General features: G+C 42.1%; 1 protein-coding gene across 1 annotated transcript in view; it reads left to right on the top strand.

Moving 5' to 3' along the window:
- Nucleotides 1-18,674, top strand: part of adgra2 (adhesion G protein-coupled receptor A2) — a 39,649-nt gene that overhangs the window by 5,785 nt on the left and 15,190 nt on the right. The window contains exon 2 of the mRNA XM_005729420.2: nt 13,071-13,142. Coding sequence (XP_005729477.1) covers nt 13,071-13,142 — 72 coding nt within the window. The remainder of the gene's footprint in view (nt 1-13,070; nt 13,143-18,674) is intronic.

Here is an 18,674-nt window from a genome sequence, read left to right as displayed (position 1 = left end):
CAAATGTTGTTTATTATGTTGAAAGTTTAGCTCTGCTGACTAAAGAAGCTGTAATCTTTTGGTATTGGCTATTTCAGTGTTTTCAGCATCTTCAGACTTTCTTCGTAAACTGATCACATAATTCTTGTTGTATGAAGTGAAGGCTGTTTCAGAAGATTTCATACTGTAGGTTCTACTACTGCATTAGGGAACAGGACAAAAATGGCTTTAATAATAATGAAAATGTGGGAGGCTGTGAAGCACAACTTAGCAGAAGGAAGAGTTCATTCAATCTTTCATCTGAAAAAGGATGTTTCACAGACAATCAGCTGGCAGACATATGCAAATATGCCAGTTTGGGGTATCTGTGTTGAAGCAAGCAATATATATGTATCATTAGCTAACTGGTATACGTATCCTACAGATTCATGCTATAGCCCTGAAACACCCAAAGAAAAATGAGTGCAGCGTGGGGGCAGCTGTGTTTGTTTTAGCGTTTTAATGAATAACAGACAAATGAAGAGAATGTACAGTGGCAGCGCATGTGCAAATGTGCTGGTGCTTCATAACTTGTGGTTTGTACCCAAGTCAAAGCTGTGCTCCTCCTTTGGCGTATTTTCTTGTCATCATTGTCAGTGACTGATGGCTGTGGCTCAGTGGATGCTAGCCTGAGCGAGTGGGCTCAGATACTCAGAGTGAGGGTCAGCAGCATGCCCATCCTTGGCGTGATCGCCCCCCCTCCCTCCCCATCCAAGACAGCTGCAGTTGCTCTCTCTGCGTGCTTGAACTTGAGCCCAGTATGTCAGTGTGGCTAAATGGCAGTCAAGGGTTTCAGATGAAAGTATTTCAGCCACGGCAACAATATTTTTTATCAGTGAGAATCATGGAAGTGAATGTCTGCCCATTTACTTCCTTCAGACAGTATGTTTTTGCATGATTTTTGCATTAAAACCAGCATCACTTGAGATGCAAACTTTATGTTCACATATACAGAGATAAACTAGTTTTTGCTCTTTAGTGTCACATTTTTTTGTGTGACCTAGGTCACTTTGACATTATTTTTGTCCAGTGTCCTGCACAAACTTACGTTAGGTCATTGTTGCACAGCTAACAGACAACACATCAGCATAAAACAGTTGGCTCTCCCTTCCAACTTTTACCAGTTCAACTCTTAGCAAGAAAGCAGATAAAAGCTTGATTTTTGAGCTACTCCTACAACCACATTTTGTCTTCATCTCATGTAGATGGTGTGCTTGAGTGGCACTGCCAGCAAACACACCATCGACATGACCAACTCAGCTTATTCATTTGTTTTTTAAATTATTCATGAGAAAAAAAGAGAAAATGTCTAAAAGGTAGCTATTTGATGCTGATCATGACTCTGTCATGTTGAGAAACACAGTACCCGATTACAGCTTTCTAAAGCTTAATGACTCAAAGAGATTATTAATTCAATTTATTCAGATTTACAGTTTGAATACTGAATTGGCTCCAAGTGTGTGCTGATTATTATTATTAAAAAAACATCCACTTGTAGTACAAAACACTGCTGTCTGTGTGTTCTTTTCACCATGTTTGTTTAACTAACTTACGTATAGTTTCTCTATCAAATGTCCTCATGAGCAGTCTCTTAGTTTCTTCACAGCTGCTAGCAAAATGTACGGCACACGCCCTGTTACACTGTTGTGGTTGCTCCTTCTCCATTTGAACCAGCATAATTATTAGAATTTTACAGGATTTATATATTAAAAACCTTTCTATAATATTACTAGTGTTAGCAGTGGCTGAACTAATCCTGCATAATCTACACCTACAAGAATATGCTACACCAGCATCTAAGCAGTCTGCCTCTAAAAAGGAGTGATGGAGAAGCCTTTTTGTTAACCCCACATTCATCTGGTTTGAGTCTTTTCATTTTTGGCTCTGTTTATCTGCCCATCATGAAGCCCGATATCATTTGCTACATCTGCTACGCCCTCTGAGTGTCTATTTTTTCAAAGCCAGCTCACCTCAGTAGTATAATTGGCTGCCTACAGTATTAATCTGTGTGCCTTTAATCGCTGTGCTATCTTCTGAGTCACATCATCAGCCTCTCACTTGTGGCAAATGGGAGGCTGGATACCCAAGGGCCAGCAGATGTGTCGGTGGTTTATGATTGGTCTGTGAGTCAGTGTTTGTCAGATAGGAGCGTGACTACGAGACATCCCGAATGACATCTTATCATCAGGGAAAGTTCACGGAGAGAGAGAGAGAGAGAGGGAAAGAGAGAGCGTGCTGGCTGGGCATTCCTGAAGAGTTTATTTATGTGGGGAAAGGTGTTGAGACGAGGGGGAGCAGACTCCCCTCCACACATGTTAGGTGTGGCCGTGGTCAGCAATAAATCAAAAAAGCAAACAACGGCCTGACACTGGATACTCCGAGTTTTCTACTGCAGCTGCAGCACCTGCCAGTGCCACACAAGCCTTGTATTTTATTAAGTCCTTGCAGTTCAAGGTAACATAAGCAGAGAGGGAGTCTTCGCCGTCATACTGTGTGTACTGCAGCTGCCCGCCCGTTTGCTTGATGAATGTGCATTTCACTTATCACCTTGTTGTGTTTGTTGATTAAATGGCCCCGGTGTTCCAAAACTTGGCAAAAACAGCGGTGTGTTGTCATAGTAATCTCATACCCCCAAGTGGCTTTTTGTTATTTTAGTTTTTCCTTTCTCGCTGCTCTCTTCTTATCTTACTCCAAAAATGCCTGACTTTGGCTTTTCTTTGCCAGCGCTAACTTCCCGCTCCCTGTGTCTGACCACAGCGGCCCCCAAAGTTCCTGCTCCGGGTCGACAACACATGGGACGGAGATAATGGGTGTCTGTAGTGGGAATGCCTGTGGCTTGCGTGTGTGTATGTGTGTGTGTGCATGCATGTGTGTGTCTTTGAACTAATCTATGGCAATGCAGTGCAATCATCTTCTGAATTTCAGATACTTTTATATTACTTAGAGTATCCTAAGTAACTGTATCCATCAGTATGAATAATGTGCTTACACTTTCAGTTTTAGAGGGTGGGTTGACCAGAACAATTTTACAGCAACTACAGAAAGTATCGAATGTGCAAGAACAGTAACGTGTCGAGCAAAGAGGCTGAACTTAGTGCTTCATGGCTTTGGACATGGCTAGTGCCATTTTATCACCAATCTGGATTTAAGCACAACAATTAAGAGCTAAAAGTCTGCATTAGTCTGTGTACTAACACTAAATGAACATATGGCAGAATTTAAAGTCAAGGAAAGCTTTTGGGTTTCCTTTTGTCAGTCATGTCAGTGTGCTTGAATGGAAACACATGCAGATAGGTTGCTCCTCTGAAAATGTTTTTAAATGCCACATTGTCACAAACAAATAAGCAGTTCAATCAGCAGCTTATCCACCGCTCTCTTACTGTGAATGAACTGCATATGGTAATCCTTCCTCTGGATTATTGTAGGGGTCTTTTATAAGCGCCTGTTGTTGTGATTTGGTGCCATATAAATACAATGAAATTGAATTAAACTGAATTTCAAAGTTCATCAGGTTGGAGGCTCTCATTAGCTTGCAGCAGCTCTCCATAGCAGAGTAAAGACTGCTGTCGACAGATGTTGGAGTTCACCAGACTGTATGATGATAGATGACAGATTGTAAATTTATAAATTACATGGCAAGTATAGGTGTAAACCTTTGCCAATCTGTCCTAGAGTGATTGCAGTCGATCTGAGTTGTATGGTAATTGTTGGGAGACAGCTTGCCTTCCACTGGGCGACCTGTGCAATCGCCATGTGGTAGAAGTGGATCACCCAGAAGTTGAGGGTGTTGCACGCACAAACTATGATTACCCATACAACCAGAGCTTATATTGTTCACTTGCACTCCCCTATCAGCAGCACAGGGATGGAAAACAAATAAATTGCTTTATATGTGGAAGGGGCTTTAGATGGAAAGATAAATACTGCAAGTAGTGGGAAATAACAACCACAGCTTTGTCCCCGAGGTAACGTCATGTGACCACTTTTTTTTTTCCTAAGAAACAAATTGTTAAATAAAAAAGAGATACTGATAGTGTGTTTTTGTATCTTTATCAACGGTACTCAAGTATATAAAACCAACCAGCAGCTCATCTTCATCGTTACTCATTATTGAGTAAGCTGTTACACGGAGCCACAACAAACTAAACATCTGTTGCTTGGATTGTTTTATCCTTTACACTGTCTATGAATACGATCTGGTTTAGAGCTACATTTAAAGTGACTGAACAAGTTGTGACATAAAGCAATAACCCTTGATTAAAATCTTCTTGATGGCTTAACCGCTGTTTAAAGATACAGTATGAATGTGTGTTCCTTCGGAAAGAATGGTGGTCTACCAGTTTTTATTACAGATGCCTTTTGATTATTTAATACACTGTGGTAGCCTCTGGTGTTGAAACGTTGGTAAATCTGAATTGAGCCCTGACTGTCATTCGAGAAAGCATTACTGCTGCACAGAAATGAAAAAAGAAAAACAACCTTCTCACAGATTCCTCTAAAGGCACTCAGTATCTGGGGCAAAAAGATTTTAGCCAAGCCTTTGTAAACGCGGCCTGATTTCCCAGCAGTCTTTGCTGGGAATCAGAAAACAGAGGCTGGTTATGAAACAGAACAATGAGACAATGTTAACAGGCATACACCACATTCCACTCACTGTCTCAAATGGCTAAATTCACTAAATTGCCTCATTAAAAGTGTAAAAACACTTTAGACAGTGATTAAACTGACTATTGTGTTCCTGCACTCCAGCCATAAACTTTCCAGTTTGGTTTGTCTTGACGAGTCTTTGACTATAAATATTGCACTAATTTATTGCAGCCTCACAGTAAGGCGGTTTTATTTCAGCTTGTGTTCCCTGATTGTTAATATTTGTGGCAGCTACTTGTTTATGTCTTTGGAGTTCACTGGTTTCTCAGCTTTAATAAATTGTATATTGAAGCGCTTTTGGTAGACAGTTCCTGATAGCAGAACTCGATGAATTGTCTAATAAGACCAACTTAAAGTGGAGACCTTCCTCTCCAAATCGTGTATTGTGTGTGTGTGTGTGTGTGTGTGTCAGCCTGTGCGCACACATATGGGAAGGGCGTGCATGGCCACATCTCTCAAAATAGGCTCCAGTCCTCCCCTCTCTAATTAGAGACATTTAAAAAACCCAGATTTTAATTTTAGACTAGTAGTTTTTGGACCACTTATGCGCGCACACACACACACATACCCATCGAGTTAAACATACACACTTTCCATATAAATAAATCTGATAGGTCACACACTAGTACATATAAATCTGCGCGCACGCACACAGACACACACACATACACACCACAAACCACAAAGCCTAACTGCTTGGCCCTGCATGTTAACCCAAGCACAATGCAGTACACTCTATAATAAGCGGTTCAGCATATCAGATGCAGGAGCACACTCCCCACGCTAGGCCTTGAGGGACATAAATATGATAACAAAACTGAGTAATGCAAGAAAATTATTGGCATAAATCATTAAATTCATCTATTTTGTCATATACACGAATGACAGGAATCTGTACCACTCCTTCGTGTGGCTGCTCTCACCCTCTTCTCCCTGTTTGATGACTAAATTACTCAATGTGGGTCTGCAAAATGATTTCATAAAAAATATTTTTCATGCAATTACATGCAAGTGCCTTTCCATGACAGGCGGTAAATGGGGCTTGTAGCTTGGCAGCGTTCCCTGGTGGCTGCTGCGAGCCCACTGGTGGGTCAGGCACAATGGGCACATTCACATCTTGACATGCATTTGCTGTTTAAGTGCCTGTTGAGCTCAGGGGCATTTAGTCTTTCTGGTGCCGCGACTTGCCTAGGACAGGCTCAGGGTGCAAGGGGCTCCCAGGACTGCTGGCTTTGGTGACTTTCTGTCTGAAAGGGTTAATAACCCATGCGCTGAATAGTCGGTGCGATCTGGAAGCCTCTTTTAAAGCACTTATTGTAACAAGGATGACACAACTGGCCTCCCACTCTGAGAGATCTCTCTGCTCTTATTCCTCCTCCCTCCACTTTCCTCCTCTGCTTTCTACAAAATGTGTCTGTTAGTAAGGAAGAGACTTAGAGGAGAGCGCTGGACTGCAATGGATTGCTGTAAAAAAAAAATACACAATTTTAGAGTAAGCAGGCTGTATTTCAAAAATACAGTAAAAAAATGTAAAAAGAATTAGAGTATGGTCACTTTAAATTTTACAATAAAGTGCTGCCAACCCTGCTGCCAGTATTTTACTGTAAAATTTACAGGATTTTTCCTAAAGTTAGAGTTCTGATGCAGGCTGTGAACCATAACCACACATACTGTCAGCAGTCCTACAAATGAAAATGTGAATATTTTCACAGCATAGAATAAATAATTCCCTCAGAAAAAAATAATGCAGTTCACACATACTGATGCATTTCAATATCCCCTGAATTAACATTTACATCTCCTTAAACCAACACTAAACAAATAATCTACATTTACTTTAATACTTATATAATTCCTCGCTGTTAACACACCTCACGAAATGTCATTACCCACAATTCTCAGCTGCTAATGAAGGTCTTCACAGCTTATGTGTATATGTACAGGTGTATAAATGCTTATTATTGTCTGTCACTGCAGGTTTATTTTTTTTAAAAATCAGTTCAAATAATTAATAATGACTGCTGTTTTTAATTGTATTGCCTACATTGTGTTCCACTTAAACAAACATCAGCAGTACTTCATGGCAATTCATTCATTTAGCAAATAGCTTTTTTATAGACGCACTCTTGCATTCTGCATGCAAGACTGGAAGATTAATTGCTGCTGTTAGTAAAAGTTTTCCAGATTGGCTTTCTCACATATCACAGCGCTGAATGTATAAATGGCAGCCCGCTTTAATTACGGCTCTAAGTTTGTCCAGACAGGAATCTCAGCTTAGCAAGTTGTGTATGTTTTTCTGTGGGTGTAAAAGTATCACAGTCATCACAGTCTGTCACTGAAACATTTTCTAAAAGTTTACAGCTCATCTCTTATGACACATCCGATGATGTTATCCTTTCTCGCTGGCGTGCCCGCAGCTGAAGGGATCATTTTGATTCTCCTGGTTTGGGAGCTTAAATTGCAGTGTAATCCACTGCATGCTTCCATCATTTTTTTTAAACCACTTATTTGGTTCAGGGTTGCGAGGGTGCTGGAGCCTATCCCAGCTGACAGCAGGGCGAGAGGTGGGGTACAACTTCCACAAGTTGCCAGCCCGTCATAGTAGTAGTGTAATGTAGATGGGTAATGGCGTCTGATTCATTAGAGCCCGTGTTTGGATGGAGTAAGTGGGATTGGGAAGCTAAATTAGGTAATGCACTTTCTAATCCATCTTTTGGTGTAACCGCAGTATTTTGTTGATCCACCCCGTCTGTCTGCATTACTCTGAGGGATATGTGTGTGATGTATATATGAAGAGAAGTGCTGCCATGTCCACTTAGTTCTCCTCTGTGAATGGCACATATTCTTGAAATGCACCTTTGGCTAGAAAAAGCTGCTCAAATGGAAAGCTAAAGGGGAAAATGCAGTAAAATAAATCAGCACTGGTTTTGCAGCTCAGCTATAAGACACAAATAAAAGAGCTCACACAAAGCTGGCCTCTTGTAATCTAAAAGTGGGTAATTGCACCACTTTCAGCAGAGTTCAGCTCCCTCACGGTTAAATTCTTATTAAATTTTATTTATGTGAAACAGACCAGCATGTGCATTATCAGATCGGCTAATTAAACCAGACTTAATTCAGTAATGATGCTCTGAGACTCTCATTTACAGTTAGTCTCATTATCTGGCTCCCATTGGTCTCTGAATTACGACCGGAGTTTTGCCACGTTACCAATCTCTTTCAAGGGTTCTTGTCTCTCACCCCGCGTGTGGTCCTCGAGCGTAAGAGACCAATCCAAAGTTAATTGATGTTTACGCAGTGGTGCGTTGGGTTGTTTTTACTCTTTATTACGCTGAACCTGAGCACCTCCGTCTCTTTTGGCCTCGGAAGTGCTAGATCGATTGCATCTTTCAAGCGTTCCCGTTGTTTCATCATTGGTGAGACTGCTGCAGCTTCAGGTGTTGTAAAGACTGGATCTGCTGAAGAAGAATGAATCTGTAGTCAGTATGAAAGAAAACCATACTATTATTCACAGAACGTGAAGTGTACTACATACATAATGAGCTCTAGGAGCTTAGCCTGGAGATGAATTCTTATTAAATATAAATCCTTGCTTAAGACTCTTTTTCTGCTTGTGGTTTGCTGTAGAAGCCTGCAGCTACACAGAGCTCACTGTCTGAATCCAGCATGCCTAAATATTTAGGAGCCAATTGAAATCGGGGCTTTTTACTTAAGTACTGCTCATTTATTTTCAGGACTACATGCCAAACCAGGCTAGAGCATTTCCTGTGTATCCTTCCCCACCCAAAAAAATAAAGAAAAAGTTTAAAGTGCATTTGGCAAAGAAGCAGGATGAGAGGATGAAGGTGGGATGATACTGACACCAAAAAGCAAACAGGACATCCTGTTGTGTTTGAGTTTACAGCATTCTTGCTGTGGTTAGGACAGATAATAGAGGGATGTATCTTTTTTTTATCGCCTGTGTTCAACCAAACGACGGCCCAAAATCAGCTTTAGAAAGTATACAGAATACAGAAGACAAAGGTGCGTAAGCACCCGCACACATCAGGCCTTATCCTCCAGGCTCAGGGCAGCGTGTTACCAATGAGACAGCTATGTAGTTAAGAGTTGGGGGGTGGGGAGTGGAAGTAAATCAAATACGATTTGTGACGTGCTGTCATTGCTCCCGTGTGGCCCTCAAAGGCTTTGTGGGTTTAGTAAGCAAATTGAGCAAACCAACAAAGTGAGTGGCATGATGCAGGGAGGAGCTGCTGTGGTCTGCTAGACAAGATGCTTTGTATAGTTCTACTTTTTTTACACACCATCATGCAGCATAAGAAGCCTGATCTAACACGGAGCTGTGGCAATGGAAGCTAAAAAGTCAAGTGTGATTCGATGCGTAAATTTACACATTTTTTGCCACTGAACTTCTGGAGAGAAGGTTTTTGCAGGTAGGGGATTTTTCGTTTTTGCATGATGTCAAAGATTTAAATAATACATAATTTGGCATTTCTAAAGATGTAATGTTTACAGAAATTTACTTGAGAATCGAGCTCACTTATTAAAAGGTTTTTTTTCTTAAGAATATTCGTTTACTTGATCTCTTTGGGGATAAGTTTGCGAAAAACCAAGAATACATCCATATGTGTTTTTATGTTTTATATTAAAGAAAACCGTGACGTCAAGTTGTTGCTATACATGTGGTGTTTAACTCTTCTGCTGAGTGAGAACTGCTAGAAGAGAAGCTGGTAACTCGGTTTGACCTGGTGCTTTTCATATGACCTCTTTCTTTTTGATCCTAATGTAAATGAATTATGCGAAATGGTTAAACAAGATCCCTGGGGCCTGACATGTGGCCCTGCTTTCCCTCTCTTTCTCTTTTTCCTTTGGTTGCATGAATTAGATGGATTCAATTAGCCCATCTAATTTAGGCCTCTGTGCTCTGAAAGGGTTAAGTGAATGAAAGATACCATACCGTAGTCTGGACTGAGTTAGCGCACTGACGTGCCATGCAAATAGGTCTTGAAAACAGAAGAAGATTAAATCAATCTGCCATCTGATCTGTCACTTACAGACAGATCTGGCAGAAATGTGCAGTTAAGCCTCAGTAGCAATACTGTGTGCTGAGCAGACATTAGGCCTCCTAGTAGAAGCTGCTTATCTTCTTTGTTTGTAAAGCTCTGTTAACCTACAGTGATGAAGCGATGGACCCTCGTTTGCCTCAGCTGTCACCTGTGTCCGGACCCTGCTCCATCTGTCTGATGACTTTCCAGGAAGTGCTCTCTCTGCAACCCCTGACCTCTCAAACCGGGTTCTGAATAAACAGCTAATTGGCTGGGTTTCCTGTTTAGCCTGATGGGAGCGCTGACTATTTCTGTCTGTTTACAGAGTTCTGCTTCTCTCTCTTTCTCAGAGTTGTACTCTTTGTATTGTTTATAAAAGAACAATGCCCTCCACTACAACTGTGCTCCAAACATCAGGCTTTGGGGATTATACAGCAGTGTCTAGGCCACGCAACTCCCCTGCGTTCCTGGAAATCTGCGCCTTTTGTTGCTTATGGGAGGAATTCGGTTAGCTCATTTTGTGTGCGCTGTTTATTTGCGAAAGTCAGCTTTCAAGTTTTAGCGAGATAATTGAAATACCGTGTGTGGAATGTGTGCTGGGTTTAGACCTGAATGCAACACACAAATAAATAAATCTGTGCAGGTTTGGAGAATGCATATTAACTCAGTGTGTGATTATATGAAAGGAGGTGTTTTGTTCCTGTAGGCTTGCAGCGATGTGCACATGTGGGCCTTCGGAGCACACCAGAGACAAATGTGCATTATTCCCTGACTAATAGTTTTCTGCTTAATAAGCAAAGTCCAAAAGGAACTATCTGTATCTCAGCTGTCTGTGTTGAATTAAATGGCTTGTTTCTTTGCCAGATGTGACTTTCTCCTCTCCTATCTGCACTGAATTATTCAGGCAGTTCCGGATCTTCTGTAACTTTCATCCTGGGCCTGCATCCATTTATAGGAGAGATTTTGTGCCCAAAAGTCGAGCAAGAGACCTCAAGGCCCAGGAGTCACGGGTTCAAATCCAGGCTACACCACAAGAGGATTGCTCTCGTCTAACATCCTCTCTCTGCCTTAATAATAATGATTTATTTTGAGGAGTTCAGTGGGAATTTGTGAACATGACATGTTTGTATTTTTTCCAAATCTTGGAAAGGGTTGGGGGGGGGGGAGCTCAGATTTGGGATGACGTCAAAAATGGTGGGAGAGGCTTTACTTTCAGTATTCCAGTCGTTATCATTTTTAGTGTCTTGATTGCAGCACAGCTTGAAAATGTGTTTTCTTTGCTTTTGAAATTTTGGTGATAATTGTCGCAAGATATTGGCTGAAGAGTCCACGATGTAGCTGTAGCAAAAGATGATTTACTCCCTACGTTTCCATTTTGCAATGCTGGCTTTCGACACTTTTAACTGTTACAGGAGGGAAGAAGTGAGTCGGGCCAGCTCATGCTTGTATACTGAGATTGGACGATTAAATCCGGTCATTAAGCGGGCTGGAAGGCGCGGAGCTGAAGGCAGTGTTTTTATTGATGTGGCAGGAAACGGGGGGCTGTGCACTGCTGCTGTAAATCTAACGGACGCTTCACAGTGAGCTCCCTCTCTTAAAGCCGCACACACACAACTTCACTCTCTCAATTAAGAACACACTTAATGTCACAAACAGCCCATTAAAAGCTGTGTGGCAGGGGCAATAATGACGTGAGACTAAAGGGTGTGTTAATGATGGCAGCCTGTCTCCAGGGCAGGGTCCTGGCTGTACCCTGAGCCCACGCTGAGAAGGATATAGACAGGTGTCTGAATCCGAGTGATTATGGTTGTGTATTTTCTTGTTTAAGTTTAGTTTCTATTGTTTGAAAGTGTTATGATTTCATTAGTTTCAGTGTTTATTGTCGTCTTTTTAATTATAGTTGTTATACGGAGGGCATATATCAGAGGCAGTATTCAGGAAAATCAGTACAGGTAGTCCATTAAAGCCTCATTAGCTGTAATACATTTTTTACTAACAGATACTTAAACAAACAATATGTTCTCCAGATTTCTCTAATTTTAGTTAGTCTTAATTTTATTTTCAAAATTCTACTTTTTAGTTAATTTTTAGTTAACTATAACAACCTTGGTTAGCCGGGATAGACCCCCGGCGATCCTGATAAGGATAAGCAGAAGAGGATGGATGGATAGATGGATGGTGTAGCTCCATCATAATTGTGATTATGGTGACAGTAATGTGCTGCGTATGGAGAATAAAGTGCTATCAATCTTGACCACTGGTGTTTTTGTGCACCAGTTCTCCACCCAGACCTCCTCTTGAACTTTTTGTGCACTATAAAAATGTCATTCTTCCTGAATTGGAAAAAATGGCGCTGTGACTGTAATTCAATACAGTAGCAGATTTGTTTCAACCCTTATCTGCTACAAAACTTTCATGGTGTTTTAAGTTAATAAATTCTCATGATGCGTTTCTCTTCCTTTCTCTGGCTAACACTCATTTATACAGGTTAGCTTTTCCTTAATCGCCTCTTTAGTAATTGTCCTCTTTATTTTTGGACATAGTTTGCAACTATTTGCATGTATGTGTGCGATGAATGATCGTATGGTTGATTATGTGTCTGTATCTTCAGACATTATCTTTAATGTTTGGCTTTTATTCAAACTGTGAAGGACTCTGTGTTTTGACAAATGTCATACAAATAAAGTTGTTTTTATTAAAAAGTAACTATTTTGTTGTAGCTTTTTTTTCTCTATAAAGAAGACAATTAACTTGCTGCACTTTCCATGATCCATGCCTCAGACTAGAAATTTTCCCTATCATGCTTCTACTGTTGTGAATAAGCTAAGCCATGTAGTGTCCTATTTACTTAACTCTCACAAGTATATTGTCACTGAAACTAGGGGCAGAGTATAAGTCTATGCAACTTCTAAAGCAGCCTTGGCCTATTGCCTTATATTTTTGCATTTCCCTGTCAAACCGAGAGATCTCAGCCTCACTTCCACTCTGCCCTCTAGCATTTTGCCCTGTGCACTGATAAGAACTCCAAAGGCCAAGTGATTTGCCAGCGGGGAAAGAGCTAATTACTGTGGCATGTGCCGCCATTTGTTTGATATGGAAAGACATCCCTTTGATCTTAAAAAACAATAACTTATAAAATGATTATCAAGATTGCAACCTCTGTCTTATCATTTATTTGAAACATCTTTAGGTAATGCTAATGCTAATCTCTCATGTGACTGCAGCACTGAATGGACATTTTCTTTGGCTTTTTTCCTCCTCCTAATTTATGTTTCTATTCTATTTCTATTCCTCATGTTTTTTTTTTCAACCTATTTTTAACAACCGTGTGATTTGATTTGTTTCCATTTTTTTTATTTACAGGATACTGAGCCACAACAAAATCCGAGTTCTGAGAAACGGATCCTTCCTTGGACTTTATGCCTTGGATAAATTGTGAGTATCCTTTTCTCATCATCCTTTATTAAATACTGTGCTTCTGCGGGTGCTCTAATGTCATGTGTATTGTTTCCACTGGATTTATGTGTGAGCTGATTTCTGGCTTGTCTCTGGCCCGGGCCTTGTGGAGACATACAGACAAGGTATCAGAGAGATCTGAGCAGATCTGAGCAGCTATGGCCCATCTATCCGATCACGGGCTTCATTCCAGAAGGGAGGATGATACACTCAGACTGGCTATCACAGACTTATGTTGAAAACTTCACATAATTACACTTCACTCCTCCATTATCAGTAAAGCCCTACTCCACATGACAAGATAAGGGAGATCTCTGGCAGGAGCTGCATGTTGGCAGCTTTGCCTGTGACTTGCAGACAGTCTGGCCCTCCTTAGCGGCATCGTAATCTCTCTATGAATGGGGTGTGAGACAAGTGAGAGATGAAATATTTTCTTACGAATTTGAGGCGATGCACAGCGCCACTGGTGACAAACGGGAAAGGAACTATAGTTGGAACTGCCAGTGGTGACACATGGCTATAATTGCACGGCCTGTAAGACGATCCACCACCTTGGTCCAGACCACGATATTACGAAAACAAATACAACCCTGTTTTCAAAAGAGCTGGGTTGCTTTGTGTATTGTAAATAAAAACAGACTGTAATCATTTCAAATAATTGAAATGACATATTCAATTGATAAAAGTACAAAGGCCAAACATATAATGTGTGTTTTGCTTTTTGGAAAAAATGCATATATTCATTTCAAACTTGTTGCCAGTAACATATTTGGAAAAACAAAAAGAAAGAAAAAGTTTGGCCATCGGTATGTTTACAGCTGTGCTGGCTTGAATCTTCTTTTAATCGTGTTTTATAAGCGTTTAGGAAACTGAGGAGGCCAACTGTTGTACATTAAGAAGCTAAATGCTTTCCCATACTTGCTTGACATGCAGGGCCCCCTTAGCTGTATGTTTCATTTCACAGTGTACCAAATGTTTCCAGAGGTTGACGGGCCTGGACTGCAGGCGGGCCGGTTAAAGCCCTGAGACTTGTCCTACACAGCCATGTTGTTGTAACACTCTCTGTCATATTTAGGTGGGAATATAAATTGATCAAAACCTGCATGCATCATTCAGAGCAAGTTATCCAGGCTGTGCACACTAATGCACAACAGCCATGCTTTCACACATGCTGGCTTTCCTTCTTCAAATTTCCAAATTTTGACTTTTCATACCACAGGGCAGAGTTTGAATGAGCTTGGGTCTACAGACGTTGACAGTGTTTCTGGTTCTTATACAAAAAATAAATCTTATAAATCATGTTGCCCAGTGAATGAAATACAAACAGGATGGGTGTTAAATTAATTAGCACCTACACGCTACTATGCCAATCTCCCTGAATACTCTGATATTCTCACACTGTCCTTGAATCTAGTGTACGTTTCACAACAGATTCATTTTGGGGGTTTTTTCACAGTGTGCTGTTTCACAGGGCATCCCAGTAAAGCTTTATGGCAACAACACATATGTTGCAGCTTCACTTCGCAAACTTGGATGCTGTAGTCTGGCAGACAGGCTTATATTGTTGGCGAGGGGGCTGGTGGGTATGTTGCAGAGATATTAGTTCCACATGGCACTTCGAGCTGCCACCCATGAAGCTAACGAGTTTCTCAAAAATGTTGAAAGAAAGAAAAATATGGTAATTTGTTGCAGTTGTTAGCTTGTTAGTACCTACCACTGAAGTTCAGAGCAGATGTGCCAGTCGAGAACAAAAGCTATATTTGCTCAAATTTATGTTTTTTTTTTCTAAAGTCTGACACGAGAACACCATTGGTGAATAGTTTCAAGGCCAAGTTGTCAGTTCTCACCTCAGCAGTCTTGCACCGAGGACGCTGATAAAGCTGTTGACAGGAAGATCCTGAGGCTAATGCTACTTGGGCAGTAATGTATAGTAAATTAAAGCCTGATCTGTGGCTCAGAATGAGCTGATGTTGCATATTTTTGTTAGTGTGGAAAAGCCTTGCTGTAGCGCCATAGGGTCGGTGGGTCGGGTAATCTGAGCTCTCCCATGTACCTGGAGCAGTGATAAAAAACTAGCAGGAGGCAGCAGAGTGGAGATTTAACTAAAAGAGCTTGGGAGAAAGACAAAAAACAGGCAGACAAACCCCTGGCTGTGCTCCACAGTGGGAGATGCAGGCGTCTGGCTGAGCACGAAATGTAAATCACACAGGCCTCATTTCACTCCTCCGCCTCCACCTCTGCTGGCTTGCTGACACACAGTGGTGGAGGTCCACTCACTCACTCAGTCACTCACTCTGACATCTTCAACCTTTAATTGAGCCTCGGGCAGCTTATAATCACATCTGAGCTCATGGGAAATTTGCTGTCTGTTGTGAAAAATGCCACACTGATGGAAGGGTTTGCTGGGATGAATTAAGATATGAGCTTAGAGTGTGAGTTTTGTCTGCGCTTGTGAGATTTTGGTTTTGTTTTGTCTCCTCGGTCCACCACGGCTCTTCGGGTCTCCTCATTGTTTCCAGTATGGCGTCAACATGTGCTTGTCATTTGGAGCAGTAGTGAGCAGTTACTCATATTATGTGACCAGCGGTGTAATCAAAGGCCAGCCCACTGGGGCTGAGTAAACACACATCAGGGAATTACACTGCATCTCTTCCCCTACGTGACAAGGATAAACACAGTCTGCGCCCCCTAACTGCACACACACACACACACACACACACACACATTGGGACACATGTTGTTGTGAAACATACACACACAGGGACACACACACACACACATTCTCGTTTTGATATCTTAGTGAGGACATCAAATTGATAGTGCTTTCACTAGCCCAGAGGTTTTAGATATCACCCTGGATCAACACAGCTGAATCAAATAATTAGTTCATTACCAAGCTTGAGAACTGTTGAGGAGGACATGTTGAGGAGGTACTTTAGACATTTAAATCAGCTGTGTTGGATCAAGGACACATCTAAAACTTGCAGGACACCGGCCCTTAAGGCCCAGAGTTGGAAACCTCTGCCCTAGCCGCTTACCCTAACCCTAACTAATCTAAATGAATACCTAACCCTAAGCCATAGCCTAAACCTAACCATAATCTAATTGTAACCCTGACACTAAATCCACATTTTAAGTCTCAAAAAGTCTTCAGTCTCGCAAGGACAGCCGCTTTTGTCCTCATAAGTGACTGTTGGTCCCCACAAGTATAGTAACATTCTAATTTTTGGTCCCCACAAAGATGTCTAAACAGGTACACACACACACTCGCGCACACACTCTCACTCTTGGCTCATCGCTGCTGTGACTTCAGTGTATACAGTAACCCTTGAGTGTGCTTCCTAGTATGGGCACCCTCTCTTCTGGCCCAGTCTAACAGGTCTCAGCAGACACACACTCACTTCCACACGCTCACAGCATACTTCTATTCAGAGCTGAATGCAGTCTGATCTGCTGTTATTAAACGGAGAATTCAGCTCCAGAGTAGAACACCCTCCTCCAGGCCTGGACAAGGCCGTGCAGCAATCTACACAGTTAGCCCTTTCATTGGGACAAACCTCCTCAAAGCCACTATTGCCTTCATAACCTTCCAAGCCACCCAAGTGCAGAGGAGCAATTTAGGATTGTTTGTTTTTTGCCCTCTTACTAGACTACTGTGTTTTTGTAGGTCTTTTAAACAGGCTTGCCATCCAATGGCTACATTTGGATCTTGGAATACTTCATTTCTTTCCAGCTCTTTGGATGAACACACTGGTTAAATCATGCCTTGCCTCTGTGGCGGTGGTTGCTATGCGCAAAATAAGTCACTTTCATACACACCGTCAGACCTCTGCTCGTGTACTTGCGCACCTTTTGAGTACCTCTACCGCTATGCACACCCTTTCTGATGGAAGTTTTCACTGGCAACCCCACTAATGAGCCGGGACCTTTATGAGTTGTGGACAGATCCCAGCAGCCTGTCCTGCACTGATTTGAGGCAATGTAATGAGAATAATGAGCAACGAGGGCCGAGGCAGTCTGGCTCCTTTCCAAATGGGCCCCACTGCACCATGGGACACAGGACAGGCAGGCAGGGCACAAGGGGCCCTCATTACTAAGGCTTGTTACCCTACAGCGAGAGAGGGAGCAGGGAGGGAGAGCAGAGGGCAACGATGATGATGGATGAGGGAGCAGCAGGGTGTTTGTAGTGGACAGGTCTGAAAGGCAGGAGTGAGGCTTGTGGTTAGGAGGCCCTAGGTGTTGGCAGCGTGACCGTTTTTGTCAACAAGAGAGGCTGAGATGATCTCTACAGTGGGAATCTTTTAAACACTTCTTTGGACTCATTGTAGTAAGCACATAAAACATCACATAAGACAACCAAACACTTCTTGTAGACTCAACTTAGTTTAAGTGTAGAAAATAAGGAGGTGCTTGAGATTTATGCTGATAATGCAACAAAATTAAGGGAAGCCTGAAATTAAACCTTGGGCTGGAACACTGTTTCTTAAAAATGTCTGCATGAGAAAACATGCACAGTTATAGTGTTATGATTATGTGCAGGCCTAGGCCAATTCATATATGTTTGGCTTGATAGTATCTGTTCCGCAAAAGCAGAGGCAGACCATTCATTCACTCTTTGCCTGAAATCTCTCCGAAACCAACCTTGAAATCGCCTCTGCCATTCTGAGCGGTAGGGGTTAGGACGGAGTCCAACTTAAACAACTTTACCATCTGACATGAGGGACGCGGAGCCAAGATGGCTAAAGATGGTATGGTGGTGAGAGAGAGGGAAAGGGTAGATGAAGAAGGGAGAGGGAGGGAGCGAGGGTGAGAAAGAAAGCACACTCCTGCAGTTTGTCTTGTATAAATCTGAGGCCGTTTTCCTTAGCAGGAGATTTCCACACAAGCTGAGCAAATTACCTTGATGAGTGGGAACAAAGAAGAGGTGTGCCACACTGTAACACTTAAAAACAGTGGCCAACGTGTAGGCATGGCGAGATGGCAAGGAGCCCCTCTGTCTAGACTGGCCTGACTAAAAGAAAGGCTCAGATTGTACCAGCCCACTCTGGAGAGCGCTAAGGACAGCTGCTGTGATTGCACAGGGGAGTCTTGTTTCCCCCTTCACAGAAAAATGAACATTTGTTTTGGTGCATTTTTCCCGCACTTGCCACCGGGTGGCTCCCGGTTAGGCAACAGTCACCTAATGAGAGTGCATGACCCATTAAGGGGTGGAGTGGGTGAGGAAGGGGTTAAGCGTGGTGGAGAGTGGAAACACAAAGGGGGTGCTGCAGGAGTTGATAGACTCCAGATGTGTCTTTCAGATAAACTGGAGGAACGGGTGTGTTTGTATTGCAAGCTTAGCCCAGTCATGGCTCTGGGAGTTTATTGAAACAGCGAGTAAACCCCCTCATAAGCCCATTACCAAATCATATGCTTTATATGCCAGTAACTCACTCTCACACACTCTTTCGGCAAACTCGATATGGTTTCAAGGGCATTTTCCTCAGGAGGAACTTGCGCTTTCTCTAGACC

This window comes from Pundamilia nyererei, unplaced genomic scaffold (genome assembly GCF_000239375.1).
Source record: "Pundamilia nyererei isolate P.nyererei 1_Seehausen unplaced genomic scaffold, PunNye1.0 scaffold00033, whole genome shotgun sequence".
NCBI lineage: Eukaryota > Metazoa > Chordata > Actinopteri > Cichliformes > Cichlidae > Pundamilia > Pundamilia nyererei.
The sequence above is the reverse complement of the archived record's forward strand: the minus strand, read 5'-3'. Positions and strand labels throughout refer to the sequence as shown.